Here is a 13,768-nt window from a genome sequence, read left to right as displayed (position 1 = left end):
TCTCCTGGATGATATCTTAATATTTTCTGGAGAAAAGAGTACATCACATATCATGATGATTTTTTTTGCTTTTATTTTGTGCTCTTTATTGCATAAAATTCTGTACGTTTTTGGTCTGCTAACGGGTTCGTTTGGTTCTCTAGAAGATTCATATTTCAATTATTTGTCAACCCTGTTTTTGAAAATTTATATAAAGAGATTAAGAAGCCTTCTTGTAAATCAATGGGCAAAACGACATGAATTGTAAGAGTAACCTGTGCCTTTTACCCAAATACGGTACGTAAAAAATATGTGCCGCCTACGTTCCGTCAGGGAAATCACAACGTGAGCATCACACTTTTCACAGCAAGGAGGTCACAGGTACTCTCTTTGGGTTTTGGCTTATTTTTGGCGTGTTTTTATGCTTTTTATCGTGGTTTCTTTTCTACACTGGAATTTTTTTCACCCAACCCAACAAAATTCCAGTGCAAAAAAGAAACCCCGATAAAAAAAGCCTAAAAACACGCCAAAAATAACCCAAAACCTCTGCTTGGAGAGTAGTCACAGGGCGCTCCCCAAATGGAACAGACATAGACCAAGACCCCGTAGGTAGATAATTATTTTACAAACCTAGCTAAAACTGTGCTATTTTAGCAGAAGCAGAATACTAGCTTCGTAAAACAACGTCTATGTTTGGAAATAACATACCGTAAAATGGAACATTGTTGCATTTATAGTATCATATACGATCCAGAGTGGACTTATTCGTGAAAAATAATCTACACCTTTGTAGTCTTGGTCGCACTAAGATGGCAGACAGCCTGTGAGGTCCTGAGGAACTGGAGAGATGCATTGCGTAGTCAACATGGTAAAACCGTCTGTTTTTCTCTAACATCGGTACAGGGCAGCTCTAGATAACACGCACCAGCCTTGGGAATCTTCTAGTACATCGTAGCTCTATCCCTACTCTCTAAAACCATGCACCGCCGTTTAATATAACAGGCCAAAAAATGGTGGGAAATGTGGACACCTACTTATTCATTTTCCTTGCAGGGTTTATAATCGCAAGAAATGGACAGTTTTCAAGGTCGAAATTTCATTGTTGACTTCATCTCGAACGTAGCAAGCTTCAGGCCGAAAGAAAGTCGTGCGTTTTCTCTAAGATGCCCCTCTAGCACTTGTAGTGATCTGTTCAGATGTTGTTGTTTTGGGGGCGGACCGAGACGGGGGGTGGGGGGCATTTTTTGCAAGCTATGTACATGTTAATATAATGTTATTATAACACATATTCGGACAGAAAGCCGTAAAGAAAGCTTTGTTATGTGCGAATGATTGTTTTGGATGTCATATTGCAACGTCATGAACGAAATATATTTACTGTCACTGTCCTAATATTTGGATCAAATATAGATTGTTTTATCAGAAATGTTTTTTTACAAGATATGACATTAGATATGATTAAGACTGCACTAAGCTTAATTATGGGATAAACTTCCTCGATCTTAATCAATCCAGGTGAAGATGTAATATCAACCTTCTTAATTCTGTTGAACTCAGCCACCTGTGAATTACAGTTGTTGTTTTTTTTCACGCAATGGTGCAAAATAAATGCAAATGTCCGTAATTATGTTTGTTTGTTTACTTGTTTGCAGGGAGCAAATGCGTCTCAGCTTGAGAAGGAGATTGGTTCGGATCAGTTCCCGGTGAACGAACACTACTTTGGACTGGTGAACGTGAGTAACAAACATGTATACTTCAAACATGGCAAGCTAACAACGCAAAACATTTCTTAAGACAACTGTTGTCACACATGACGAAGAATGTCTGTACATGGAGGAACCTTCGGTATTTCATCATAAAGTAGAAGATCCCAAAACTCTTATTCAGAAGGCTCAGTGTGTTTGGGCAAATTCTTACTTTTCGGGACATTGTTTTGTAGGCTCATACCTTTCCTCACAGCTCATACCTTTTATCACATCTTTTGAATGGAGATCATCCAATCATTTATTGACCAATCAGAATCACAGTCTAACAGTGGGTGTGGTCAATCTTTGACATACATGATTTTTATAGGGTACACTCAATGTGTGGCTGACATGTAATGTAAATTATTAGCAATGTTGTTGTGGTACTATGTTCCAAGAAGAAGGGTATTATCACGTTGCATAAGGCCTAGGAAAAAATGTTGTGTTTTCTGTTTCCCGACCGACCCTGGAAAAACTACTGACCCTAGCCTTTTTTTTGGGTGTACCCCTGAAAGGACATATATGTTTAAGAGCTGATCAACCTTTTCTAGCTCCATGATCTGACACCTGAGTGATGAAACATTGAAGAATCAGTTTTCCAACATTGACATTGAAAATACAAGTGTCTTCATGCAAGTTCTACTTTGTTAAAGTATTATAACTGTATAAGTTGGATCACTACTCTCATCTGCCAAATAAACATACGGGTACGTTTATTTTTTTTTTGGCCATTGCCCAAACATCCACCCAGTACGTTCTTATTTTGCACAGTACGTTTATTAATTTTTTGAAAACCAGTAATTTTTTTCAACTTCGTGTCAAAAAAATTGACAAATCATCGACGTGAATACATTTATAAACGCGTATTGTAGCGAGAAACTTGTCATTTTCGGGCCGGTTTTTGCAATCACCGCGTGCGTAAATTCGTCTGAATGTTCTATTGTCATGGGTGGTGCTTATCAAAATACGAAATATTAAATGCTCTTTTTTTTTGTCTATTTAAATTCCTAATTGCAAATAACAGTTAAAGATTTGTGCATATATCAGTAAGGGCGCATTTTAGTACAAGAGACACAGGTTACCCGTCAATTTTGGTAATTTTCCGGGGGGTACGTTTATTCCGGGGGTATGTTTATTTGATTTTGAAGATTTGTCCGGGGGGGTACGTTTATTCCGGGGGGTATGTTTATTCGGCAGATGAGAGTAGAGAGTGCCAAAGTCTGATTAAAAAAAAAAGATAGTCCCTACCTACCGACCCTAATTTTTTCAGGACTGAAACCAGAAACTCAATTTTTTTTTGCTTGACCTAAGAAAATATACATACATATGTAAGTATTAAGTCCCCAAGAACATAAAACGATTGACGGTGTTCCACCTTGTCCACAGTTTGGGAACACATGTTACTGTAACTCAGTGCTCCAAGCGCTGTACTTCTGCCGGCCGTTCCGGGAGAAGGTCCTGCAGTACAAGGCACAGCCCAAGAAGAAGGAGACGCTGCTCACCTGTCTGTCCGACCTCTTCCACTCCATCGCCACGCAGAAGAAGAAAGTCGGCGTCATCGCGCCCAAGAAGTTCATTGCCAGGTTGAGAAAAGAAAATGGTAAGACCTTCCCCAGATGAGCGACTGAAGTTTGAGCAAGGCTCTCCCCAAGCAATGTTCAAAGCAAGAGTGCTCCCCCTCTCCCAAAAGTCCTAGCACCTCTCCCAAAATGTTCAAATTAGGGTTTTCTCTTAGTATTTTCATGAAAATTTGCTGATTCTTCATCAACTGATTAGGGAGCACCTCTCCCCTAAAAATTTCTGGGGAGACCACTTTCTGTATCTGTATCTGTATCTGTATAGCCGGTATAACCGCCTTTCGGCGTAACACACCAGCTTCGCAGGCACGCGGCGCGGCGGCAGCTGGCTATATTACACCGATCGACTTGTTACACCTAACCCTTGAACTCCTAGCTCTAGACATTGTTTAAAGCTATCTATTGACAGTGCCCCTACTGTACTTGGTGACAGTGAGTTCTACTCTGCGATAGTTCTAGGAAAGAATGAATTCTTGAACACCTCAATCCTTGGTTGATAACTCTGGTACTTGAATGCGTGGCTATTTCTTGTTCTCTTCTGAGCTGGTATTAGGTACTTAGTAGTTGGGACATCCACCAGTTTATTAGTCATTTTGTACATCATGCATAGTCTAGACATCTTTCTTCTGTCGTCAAGTGAGGTCCACTGTAGGTTTCTTTTCATTTCCGTGACACTAGCACCTCTTACATAGTTGTTCATACAGAATCTTGCAGCTTGATTCTGTACCCTTTCCAATTTGTCTTTGTCTTTCTTTGTATATGGATCCCATACTGTCGCAGCGTATTCTAGGTTCGGTCTTACAAGTGACGTGTATGCAAGTGATTTTACTCTCGTTGGACATGCCCACAGATTACGTTTAATCACTCCCAATGTCTGTTTCGCCTTAGTTGTGATATTATTAACATGTCCGCTTGTCAGCGTGACGCCCAGATACGGATGGATTTTTGTGGTTGCTAAAGCCTGACCACAAAACTGGTAGCTAGTTGCATGTGGTGTTCGTTTGTTTGTTATGTGCATAATGTAGCATTTTTCGGGATTAAACTGCATGAGCCATTTGCTTTGCCATTCTTCCAGGGTGTTCAGGTCTTTTTGGAGAAGTTGTGAGTCGGTCTGTGTAGAAAGCTCTACATACAATAGACAGTCATCGGCAAATAACCTCACATTTGAGTCAAGCTGATCTGGTAGGTCATTTATATACAAGAGAAAGAGCAATGGCCCCAGGACGGTTCCTTGAGGGACCCCAGACGCTACTTTAACTGGAGCCGACGCCTTCCCTTCAACCACTACTGTTTGCTCCCTGTTGGTCAGGAAAGCCTTTAACCAATTCAGCGTAGGGCCTTGGATTCCATAATACTCCAGTTTTGAGATGAGCCTGCCATGGGGGACTTTATCAAAGGCTTTAGTGAAATCAAGTATTGCTAAATCTACCTGCCGTTTACTGTTTAGTGCGCCAGCTATGTCATGGACTGTTAGTATAAGCTGTGTTTCTGTGGATCGTTTGGCTCTGAATCCATGCTGGTAATCCGTTAATATACTGTAACTTTCTAGGTGCTTCATGATTTGGCTATGGATGATATGTTCAAGTAGTTTAAATTTCTAGATCCCTATGGTGTCCCTCCCCACAGAATTCGTTGCCTTCTATTTCAAAAAGAAGAAAATATAAATAGAGGCTTGACCAGTACAAGGGTGGCTAGAATCACAGTTTCATGTCTTTCTTTTATCCATACAGAGTTATTTGACAACTACATGCAGCAGGATGCACATGAGTTCCTTAACTACCTACTCAACACAGTAGCAGATCTGCTACAAGGTGAGATAGCTGAACACGATCACTTAGTCACTTGGTTTTGATATTGTAAATCATGAAAACCTTTGCACCATGAAATCATAACACCTTGAACATGTGTTTCTATTGTATCACCACTAGCTACTTCAGAATTGTTCCAACTGCAAACTTACAATTAAAACACCATGAAACCCTCCTTTCCCCTCCTGAGAATTTTATCCCTGCAAAAGTAAATGAAATTACAGTATGTCCTATGAACAAACTGAAGCTTAGGCCACACCAATTTAATTTCTTGGTTAACGGATTCGCCGCTTCATTTTTTTTTTTGCAAATAAAAATAAAAATCCAGAATCAACTGCAAAATGCTCATATTTTGCCCTGAAGAGTTGAAAACAGACCTTTTCATCCTAGTTGTTACAGTTATTCCATCTTTCAATGCAATGGTATCATTAAAAGTTCAAAATTCATTGTTTAAATTTTGAACCAGCCTGGTGTGTTGACTTCATGGCTCATATCATACCCTTTTGGGCCATAATACGATGCCTAGGCCTGTTTTTATTTTTATTTTTTTTTCGCCCGCCCGCTCCAATATTTTTCTACAAAAATCCGTTAACCAAGAAATTAAATTGATCTGGCCTTAGTCCCATGTCACAGCTGTCTGAACGGTGCACACACCAGTTCTTCCGCGACAGGGGTCCACTATAGTGCCCGGAAAAAAAGTGACGAAGGGGTTCCGATGGTTCATGTTTGAGTTTACATTTCTCATAATCTGCTGCAAAATGGGATTAGCTACTAACATGGCTGAAAAGTGTAAGAAGTGGCGTGTTTTGGGTGAAAATTGATTTCGGGCCCGAGACTTACTTCCGGGTGTCCTTCCGCCCTGAGCGTGGTGCTTCGGTTTGACCTAGTTTTGCCTTGTATGCGTTCGGGGGGGTGCTGTAGCTATGCCTCGCGCGACGGGCTATTGTGATAATCTCAGTGTTAGGATTTTCTTTATACTTTTCTTAATAATACATAAGGGTTTTCTCTTTCCGACCATATAAGTCATATCGGTGGCAAAAATCTGGGTGATGGGTTTAATTCCACGTGAAAATGGCCAATTTTTGGCATCATTTTTCAGCGAAAAATTCTTTTTCCCCCTAAAATTTGCTAAAATGTGAGAGGTGAAAGAAATTGAAATTCTTTTGTTCTTGTAGCTAGAGGGATATCCTTCATTTGCAAACAGAGTGTTTTGGCTTAAGAGGTTTTTCCTGAAAGAGACGGTCGCTAGAGTTGAGGGTATGCAGAATCGAATTGAGACCCAAAATAAACTGGGGTGTGCCCCCTGAACTGAAATAATACTTGCTGACATGCCTTTAATGTTTACAGCAGAGAAGCAACAAGCCAAAGGCATCAATGGGACAGACAACAACTCCAAGTCTGACCCGACCTGGGTCCACGATATCTTCCAGGGAACGCTGACCAATGAGACCAGGTGCCTCTGCTGTGAGACGGTAAGTGGGCAAACTGGATTGTATGGTGTTTTAGAGCGTTTTTACGTGATTTTATAGGGGCAACAACATTGAGGCAAACACAGCTATTCGCATGTCAGTGAATCATATGTCAAGTGTTTTGGACATCTATTGTAGAGTATCTAGAGAAGAGAATAGCAGAAGAATACATAAAACGAAAAAAAAACTGTGTATACGTGAGCCATTTTGAATGTAAGAATCACTCCTTGTTTTGCTTTATTTCTGCAGGTCAGCAGCAAAGATGAGGATTTCCTGGACCTGTCAGTAGATGTGGACCAGAACACATCTATAACGCATTGTTTAAGGTAAGGCAGGCAGACAATACTGGCTTTGAACATGGTTGGTTTGCCTAGGCTTTCAGGTACAGTGAAACTTGTCTGCAGTGACCACTAAAGCAACTTGAAGAAATTGTTACATTAGACAGATGGTTACCACAGACAGGATTTTTAATGCTTGAATTAGTGAGAAAATAATCTATGGAACAGTTCCTTAAAAACTGGCCACAGTGGTCTTTATTGCAAAGCAATCTTTTGGTAGAAATTTTACATGTGCATGCAATTGCAGATTATTTTCCTCACCACAGTTGCTCCTGAAATGCCTCCTAGTCATGCAAAAGAGTACTGCAGTTGAGCACTACGTGAACGTTTTGATTACATACAATCCAATCATAACTAAGACATGTGCCGCTTGTGTTTTTCTGTACAGAGGCTTCAGTAATACAGAGACGTTGTGTAGTGAGTACAAGTACTACTGTGAGATGTGCTGCAGCAAGCAGGAAGCACAAAAACGGTAAGATACAAATAGAGACATCCTCCTTTCCAAAACTACTGTAGAGTGTAGAGTAGATAGTAATAATATATTGTTGTCAGTGTTGAATACCCGTTTATGTATGGTTGTTAATTACATGTGCGTTGACAGACTTTCTGTGCTTAGGTTGTGTTCAGGTTCTTTTGCTCTCCTATTTTTCTGCTTCATGATATATTATAATAAGTGTTCTTGGTTATGAACTCGCAGTAAATTAACTGTAAACTGCAATTGACAAATCAGCCAAATCAGTGTATGTCTCTGCTGTGTGATTCCAGCTTTATTATGTTTACAGTAAACTGAAGGAAATATTGTTTTTGCTCAGTTTCTTCCTCTTCTTCTTCTTCCGTTCCAAACAAATAAGGTCAATGACCAGGACCAGATGTCTGTTTCCATAGTGACTGGTGTTGGGTTACATAAGGTTGCAAGAGCCATGCAGAACTGAGTTCAAGAGGGGCTGCATGGTCACCATATATATGAGTGTCTTGGAGTAAGAATAAACAATGCAGTAGTTTGTTAAGCTGGGCCATGTAAAGGTAAACACGCATGCATTTGCTTTGCAAATGTTACCTTTCTAGTTATCATAGCCTCTGTGTTGTCTTAGACTTATTAAAACATTGCTTTCACAGCATGAGAGTGAAAAAGCTGCCGATGATTCTGGCTCTGCACCTGAAGAGGTTTAAGTACATGGAGCAGCTACATCGCTACACCAAACTGTCCTACAGGGTTGTGTTTCCCCTGGAACTCAGACTTTTCAACACTGTGAGTACTGAAAAATAAGAGCTCATGTGTCAGTAAAGCAATATACCGAGCACGTCGGCAGAACGTACTGCACCTGCGTGAAACCGTAATGCATTGTACATAGCACTTCGGTAAAACGTCTCATATAAGCTCGTATTCGCGCATATAAGGAAAACATCTCGTCTGTAGTTTCCAGATGTTATGTCGGAAAAGATATCCTCTGCAACAGGCAAAATTCTAATGCAACGTTGACCAAAAATCCAGGGCGTGAAAATCCAGGGTTCTGTGCAGGCGCAATACGTTCTGCCGACGTGCTAATATACCGGTACATGTACTAACCCTTTGCTGTGCTATTACTACAAATGTAATTATTAACATAACACTAGCCTACAGTTTAATTCTGGACTTCCAGTTTAATTCCGGACTAATTCCCATATCTCAGCAACCTTACATCTAGATGGGCTAATATCGTAAACTATAGGTAAAAAGGATGTAAGAAGGATGTATATGTAGCAGGCATCGAAAACCCCTCAGGGATTAACCCAATTCTGCAGAATTTGTCCCAGAATTCTGGCTTCAGTTCCCAGAGTTCTTGCTCCAGTTCCCAGAATTCTGCAGAATTGGGTTAATCCCCAAGGGGTCCTTGATGGCTGCCACGTATTTCTTACATCATTTTTACCAATAGTTTGAGATTTTAGCCCATCTAGATGTAAGGTTGCTGAGATATCGGAATTAGTCCGGAATTAAACTGGAAGTCCTAAATCAAACTGGAGGCTGTTAACGGTGCACACCCCAGTTCTTGCGCGACCGGGGTCCGTGATAGTCCGTTGTAAAAAAGTGACGAAAGGGTTTTGAGGGTCCAAGTTTGAGGTGACATTTCTCATAAACTGCCACGAAGTGTCATTAAACATTAGCATGGCTGAAGAGTGTAGGAAGTGGTGTTTTGGGGGTGAAAATTTCTTTTGGCTCCGAACCTTACTTCCGGGTATCCTTGCGCGCCAAGTGTAATCCGCCCGTTTGACCTAGATTTCGCTCTGCGCCCTCGTAGGGGTGCATTTGCAACCCCTCGTGCCGTGGACTGTTTAGAAAATTACAGTACTAGAATTTTCTTTATAATTTACTCGAGTATAGTCAAGGCTTGGGTCTTTCTGCCAGCATCAGTCATTTCTGCCGGAAAATTTTTTTCTATGGGATTATCCTACGCGAAAATTCGCAATTTTGGGCATTAATTTTGGAGTGAAAAAACTGTTTTTTCCGTTGATTTTACCAAACTTAAAAAGGTTGAAGAAACCAAACTCAGCTGGTCTTGTAGCTGAAGAGATATCCTTTCGTCCAATATACAGTTATTCTCATTCCGAATTATACCACGCCAGATACGGTCGCTAGATTTGAGGGTGTGCAGCCTCCAATAGAGACGCCAAATAAACTGGGGTGTGCCCCCTTACTGTTACATGTTTTAAGTTACCCCTTCTCTTTTCAGCACAAGTAGTATACATGTATGTTGACCAAATTATCAGCTGATATTTGGGCTATCTTCATTTTTTTTTGTTCCTCAGCTTTGTCTTAAACACCTGGTTTTGTTTTGTTCCTTGTACAGTCTGATGATGCAGTCAATGCAGATAAGATATACGACCTGGTGGCTGTTGTCATCCACTGTGGCAGGTGAGCTCTCACACATCTTTACAAGACATTAATAACTTTATGACTTGTTTTGTGTTAAACATTAAGAGTGAAATAGGGAAGGGAAAAGGAAAGAATATATGACATCAGTGGCAGCATTAGCATATGAATGAAGGAAATCAGAGATGGGGGACTTTGAAACTCTTTCAGTCCCACAAACAAAGTAGCAGCACTGAGGATGTATGACAATGGACCTATACCATTATTATGTCACAGTTTGTTTACCTGTTCTAAAGAACATTCTAGAACGGTCAGTTAAAGAATAAAGATCATTTCAAAGTTTTCAAAGTAAGGTATGTCTGATTTTTTGCTGCGTCTAGTTGTGTTGACACAGCATTACATGCCGCATGGGTGATTTAGTTGTGACATTAGACGAAAGTAGCACTGTATTAAAAGCCTTATATAAGCCTAACGCTACACAAACACACACCGCGCTACGCACCCTGTATAAACGTCGATTGGCCGGCATTCATTGCGGTAAACAAACTGTGACGTAATAATGGTAACGGGAGGGGTCCTAATTCCGACCTATGTTCCATGCAAACGCACATACCTTTGGTAATGGTTTGTCTGACCCAAAACTCGCGCAACACGAGCTTTAATATTTACAGATACAGATAACAAAGATTAAAGCTAAACAGTTGTGTATTTTACTTCAGTGTAGCGCCTTGCACCCATGCGTAATGGTTCGCGAAACTTACGGCAGGTTTTTCGTCATTCTGCCGGTGGAACGTTCTATCGCAAAAGGGGTGCCCTAATTCCGACCTAGTGTTTAACAAAGGTCAATCTGAGGAGACAGTTTAGTATTTAAAATATATAAATTATGACTAAAACAATCTACAACTATTTTTCTGTCCCAAACAAGTCTTCTTTGTACCATTACACTACTTGCTCCAAAGCGGCTGTTTCAAAATCAAAGCTGCGTTTTTTGACATGCTCGTCAACCCCCGAACAAGCGTCGAATTTATAAAGATTTTTCACTCGTCTGTTGTCGGAGCGTGCGAACTGGAACAAACTTTGTGAGATTACCGATGTCAACACAGAAACTTTGTCCATTCTTGTGGTTATTTATAGGCACGTGCTCCCATGCATAACGCCGCGACAAGAATTTTTCGAACTAGTACGGAATTAGGGGTAGGTCGGAATTAGGGCACCCCCCGTTATAGGTCCATTCTGTATTGTGTATGTTGAGAATTTCAGAAAAACAGACAGATTTACAGATACACAGACAGAAATGAACAGTTCTATACTCTTAAATAATTAAATAATTACTGAGCCAAGGTCCCGCGAGGGACATCATGCTCAACACTCCCTTGAAGTGGAATGAAAATATGTTGTTGATTTCCAGTGGACCTAACCGAGGCCATTACATCACCATTGTCAAGTCTCATGGCTTCTGGCTGCTGTTTGATGATGACATTGTGGAGGTGAGTCTGAATGGTCTGAGCCAATCCAATATCCTGAGCTTCTCGTTTGTAGAATTATTTAAAGTCAGCTGGCACAGACGATTTTCAAGACTAGTAGGCAACCTTGCTGACCAATTTCCAAACACAGGTGTCTGTTCACAATTAAATAAATAAACTTAATGTTGTACCAACCATGGTCTGGAGAACGTCTGACTCAATAGGCCATTTTCAGCTATGTGTGACAGGCTTATGATTAAACCATGCAATGTGAAAATGACAAATTAAATACTAGAAAGGCAGGCATTTGCTCAGGAGCAAATGCAGCAAATGGCTTCACCACATCCCCTCCTGGTCCTGTCCCCCTCTCCAATACTTAATTTAAAAAACATGCCTCCCCTCTTTAAGAATGAATTTTTCTAGTGACCCCACATTATGTTATGGTCCAGTTAAAATGCTTCCACACACACAAAATCACTTTTTCACAATCACCAAGTCACTACATGGTGTTGGTGAAGCCATAATTATACATATTGTATCATATGCAAAATTTTTCGTCATGTAAAACTGAATGTTCTTCATGTCATGTTTGCCATGTAGAAAATCGACGCTCACGCAATCGAAGACTTCTACGGGCTGACGTCCGATATCCAGAAGACGTCAGAGTCGGGTTACATCCTGTTCTACCAGTCCAGAGACAGTAGTTAGACATCTGCCTCCTCAGGAGGTACAGGAGAGCAGAACCAGGAGACTTCAAGGCATATCATGGCCCCTGTAGCTCTGTATGCTGCAGACATGTCTAGGGCATGCCGATATGAGACGTTACGACCAAACCTGACTGTGATAATGTAGACCAGTAGCCTGGTATCCATCCTAGTCTAGCTCAGGTTCACTTCTATGCAGAATAGTCAGGCACCCAGTAGTGCTGCATACCGGTTCACTGGACTTGGATCCGGACTTGTAAGAATGTTTAAGTTCAAGTCCAAAAAAACCTAAAAGTCAAGAACCGAGTCCGGACTTATAACCATAAAAGACCATTTCACATACCCCTTTTCTTTCCAAACCACCTAAAACCTTCCATAGATTGCAAAATCTTTGCTGCAAAATGAAGAAAACATTGCCATTGGGCATCGTCAAGTGTCGGCCTTCATGTTATGTGGCCAAAGTTTCCACCCAGACAACATTGCAAGGTTGCCAACCTGCAATTTTGTATATGCCATGGGTTTAGGTCCAGACTTACGAGTCCAGAATTGAACCTAAACCTCTGGACTTGAATCCGGACCTGAACCTAAATGTGGGTTTAGGTACGCAGCACTATCTGGCACCAAGTAACAGGGAAAAGGTTGTCATTTGAATATCCGCCTAAAACATGGGTGAGAGTTCTGATTGGCTCTAAGTCAGGCCGTCCTTTCAATGTAGTAAAATCATTCTTTATTCGAAAATGAAGAAATTCACATTAATCCCAGGTCATATCGGTCATAGTTGGCCGAGCATGCAGGGGGACAGACAATATAAGAGTTCACCTGATATTGCACAATGTACATAAAATCATTTTAAACGGTATCTAATGAACTTAGAGAGTGCCAATATTTACATTTCCACTGATAACTGCTATGAGTTAATGTAATGGTAACATTTGCAGTTAAAAACAGGCATTCAGAAGTTAACTCCCTGTTACACTGCTTCTGTGAAATATTTGATTCCCGAAACAATGCAGAACAAAAGAACCAAACATTTCAATGTGGGTAGGGTCCAGATTGTTAATCAAATCACATACTTCAATTTTTTTTTTTATTGAAAACTTTAAGTTGTCGAGATTCCTGGCCTCAGATAGTGACTCCCCAGTACCATTGGTACCTCAGCTGCGATGATCTAACTGCATGAAAGATGAGAAAACCTTAGCTAGAATAGGATGGATACAAGGCCAGTAGACCAGAGGGTGAACAACAAGCCTTTAGGTACTAGTATCAGAAACGTCTCGGAGATTCCACCCTTCGTAGCCAGTTGACATTCCATATTTTATTTTGGCTGTGGATTTTATGTATCACTTCGTGATACAGACAGTCCTTTCAGCAATCGGTCTGCTCAAGATTGGAAAAGGTCCACAAGAAATTATGTGAAATGAAAGATTCCTAGACTAAATGTAGTTCTATAGTTGGCTACTCATTTCCAATCATGTATAAAGTTTTATTTGGGAGATTTGTAAAGTTAGGATCATGGCAAAACAATGTCGATGTATTACATGACGTTATGCCAAAGATATTCCTTTTGCACTAGCTTTTATTATATTTTGGTTCTTACTTGGTTGAAGGTCAATAGTGTATAGCTATGAGGTGATGCAGAGAAGACTTCATTTTACATGAATGGAACAGTTTAAAGATTACTAGATCTGTACAGCATAAGGTTGTAATCATGTCATTTCTCAAAGGTCCACATTGTAAAGTCAACTGTAAAATAGACCATTGGGAACAGACTGTAAGATGTATACTGCTTGGTGCATAATGATATTTCATTGCTGAAGGACAATTTTTGAATCCTTTT

At 40.4% G+C, this 13,768-nt stretch overlaps 1 protein-coding gene across 2 annotated transcripts; it reads left to right on the top strand.

Moving 5' to 3' along the window:
* The first annotated feature begins 772 nt into the window (after positions 1-772).
* LOC109487721 (ubiquitin carboxyl-terminal hydrolase 46) lies at positions 773-12,230 on the top strand. Of its 2 annotated transcripts, none has more exons than XM_019791774.1 (11): positions 773-847; positions 1,632-1,712; positions 3,111-3,324; positions 5,032-5,112; positions 6,460-6,581; positions 6,828-6,904; positions 7,305-7,388; positions 8,033-8,165; positions 9,742-9,806; positions 11,173-11,251; positions 11,828-12,230. In XM_019791774.1, exons 1-11 carry the CDS (start codon positions 827-829, stop codon positions 11,933-11,935), a joined length of 1,065 nt encoding a protein of 354 aa, XP_019647333.1. In that variant the 5' UTR covers positions 773-826; the 3' UTR covers positions 11,936-12,230. The 2 variants fall into 2 exon arrangements, with proteins under 2 accessions (XP_019647333.1, XP_019647331.1); XM_019791772.1 differs by having other exon boundaries at positions 6,457-6,581.
* The last annotated feature ends 1,538 nt before the right edge of the window (positions 12,231-13,768 follow it).

Source organism: Branchiostoma belcheri, unplaced genomic scaffold, assembly GCF_001625305.1.
Source record: "Branchiostoma belcheri isolate BF01 breed outbred unplaced genomic scaffold, Haploidv18h27 scaffold9, whole genome shotgun sequence".
Lineage (NCBI taxonomy): Eukaryota > Metazoa > Chordata > Leptocardii > Amphioxiformes > Branchiostomatidae > Branchiostoma > Branchiostoma belcheri.
This window is presented reverse-complemented; position numbering and strand designations above follow the sequence as displayed.

What these genes read in the sequence shown, in the direction of transcription:
- LOC109487721 (XM_019791772.1), top strand. Translation starts at nt 827, where the DNA reads ATGCATTGCGTAGTCAACATG. An exon ending in TCTATAACGCATTGTTTAAG is followed by an intron (nt 6,905 to 7,304) that starts GTAAGGCAGGCA and finishes TTTTCTGTACAG; the next exon opens with AGGCTTCAGTAATACAGAGA. An exon ending in AACTCAGACTTTTCAACACT is followed by an intron (nt 8,166 to 9,741) that starts GTGAGTACTGAA and finishes TTCCTTGTACAG; the next exon opens with TCTGATGATGCAGTCAATGC.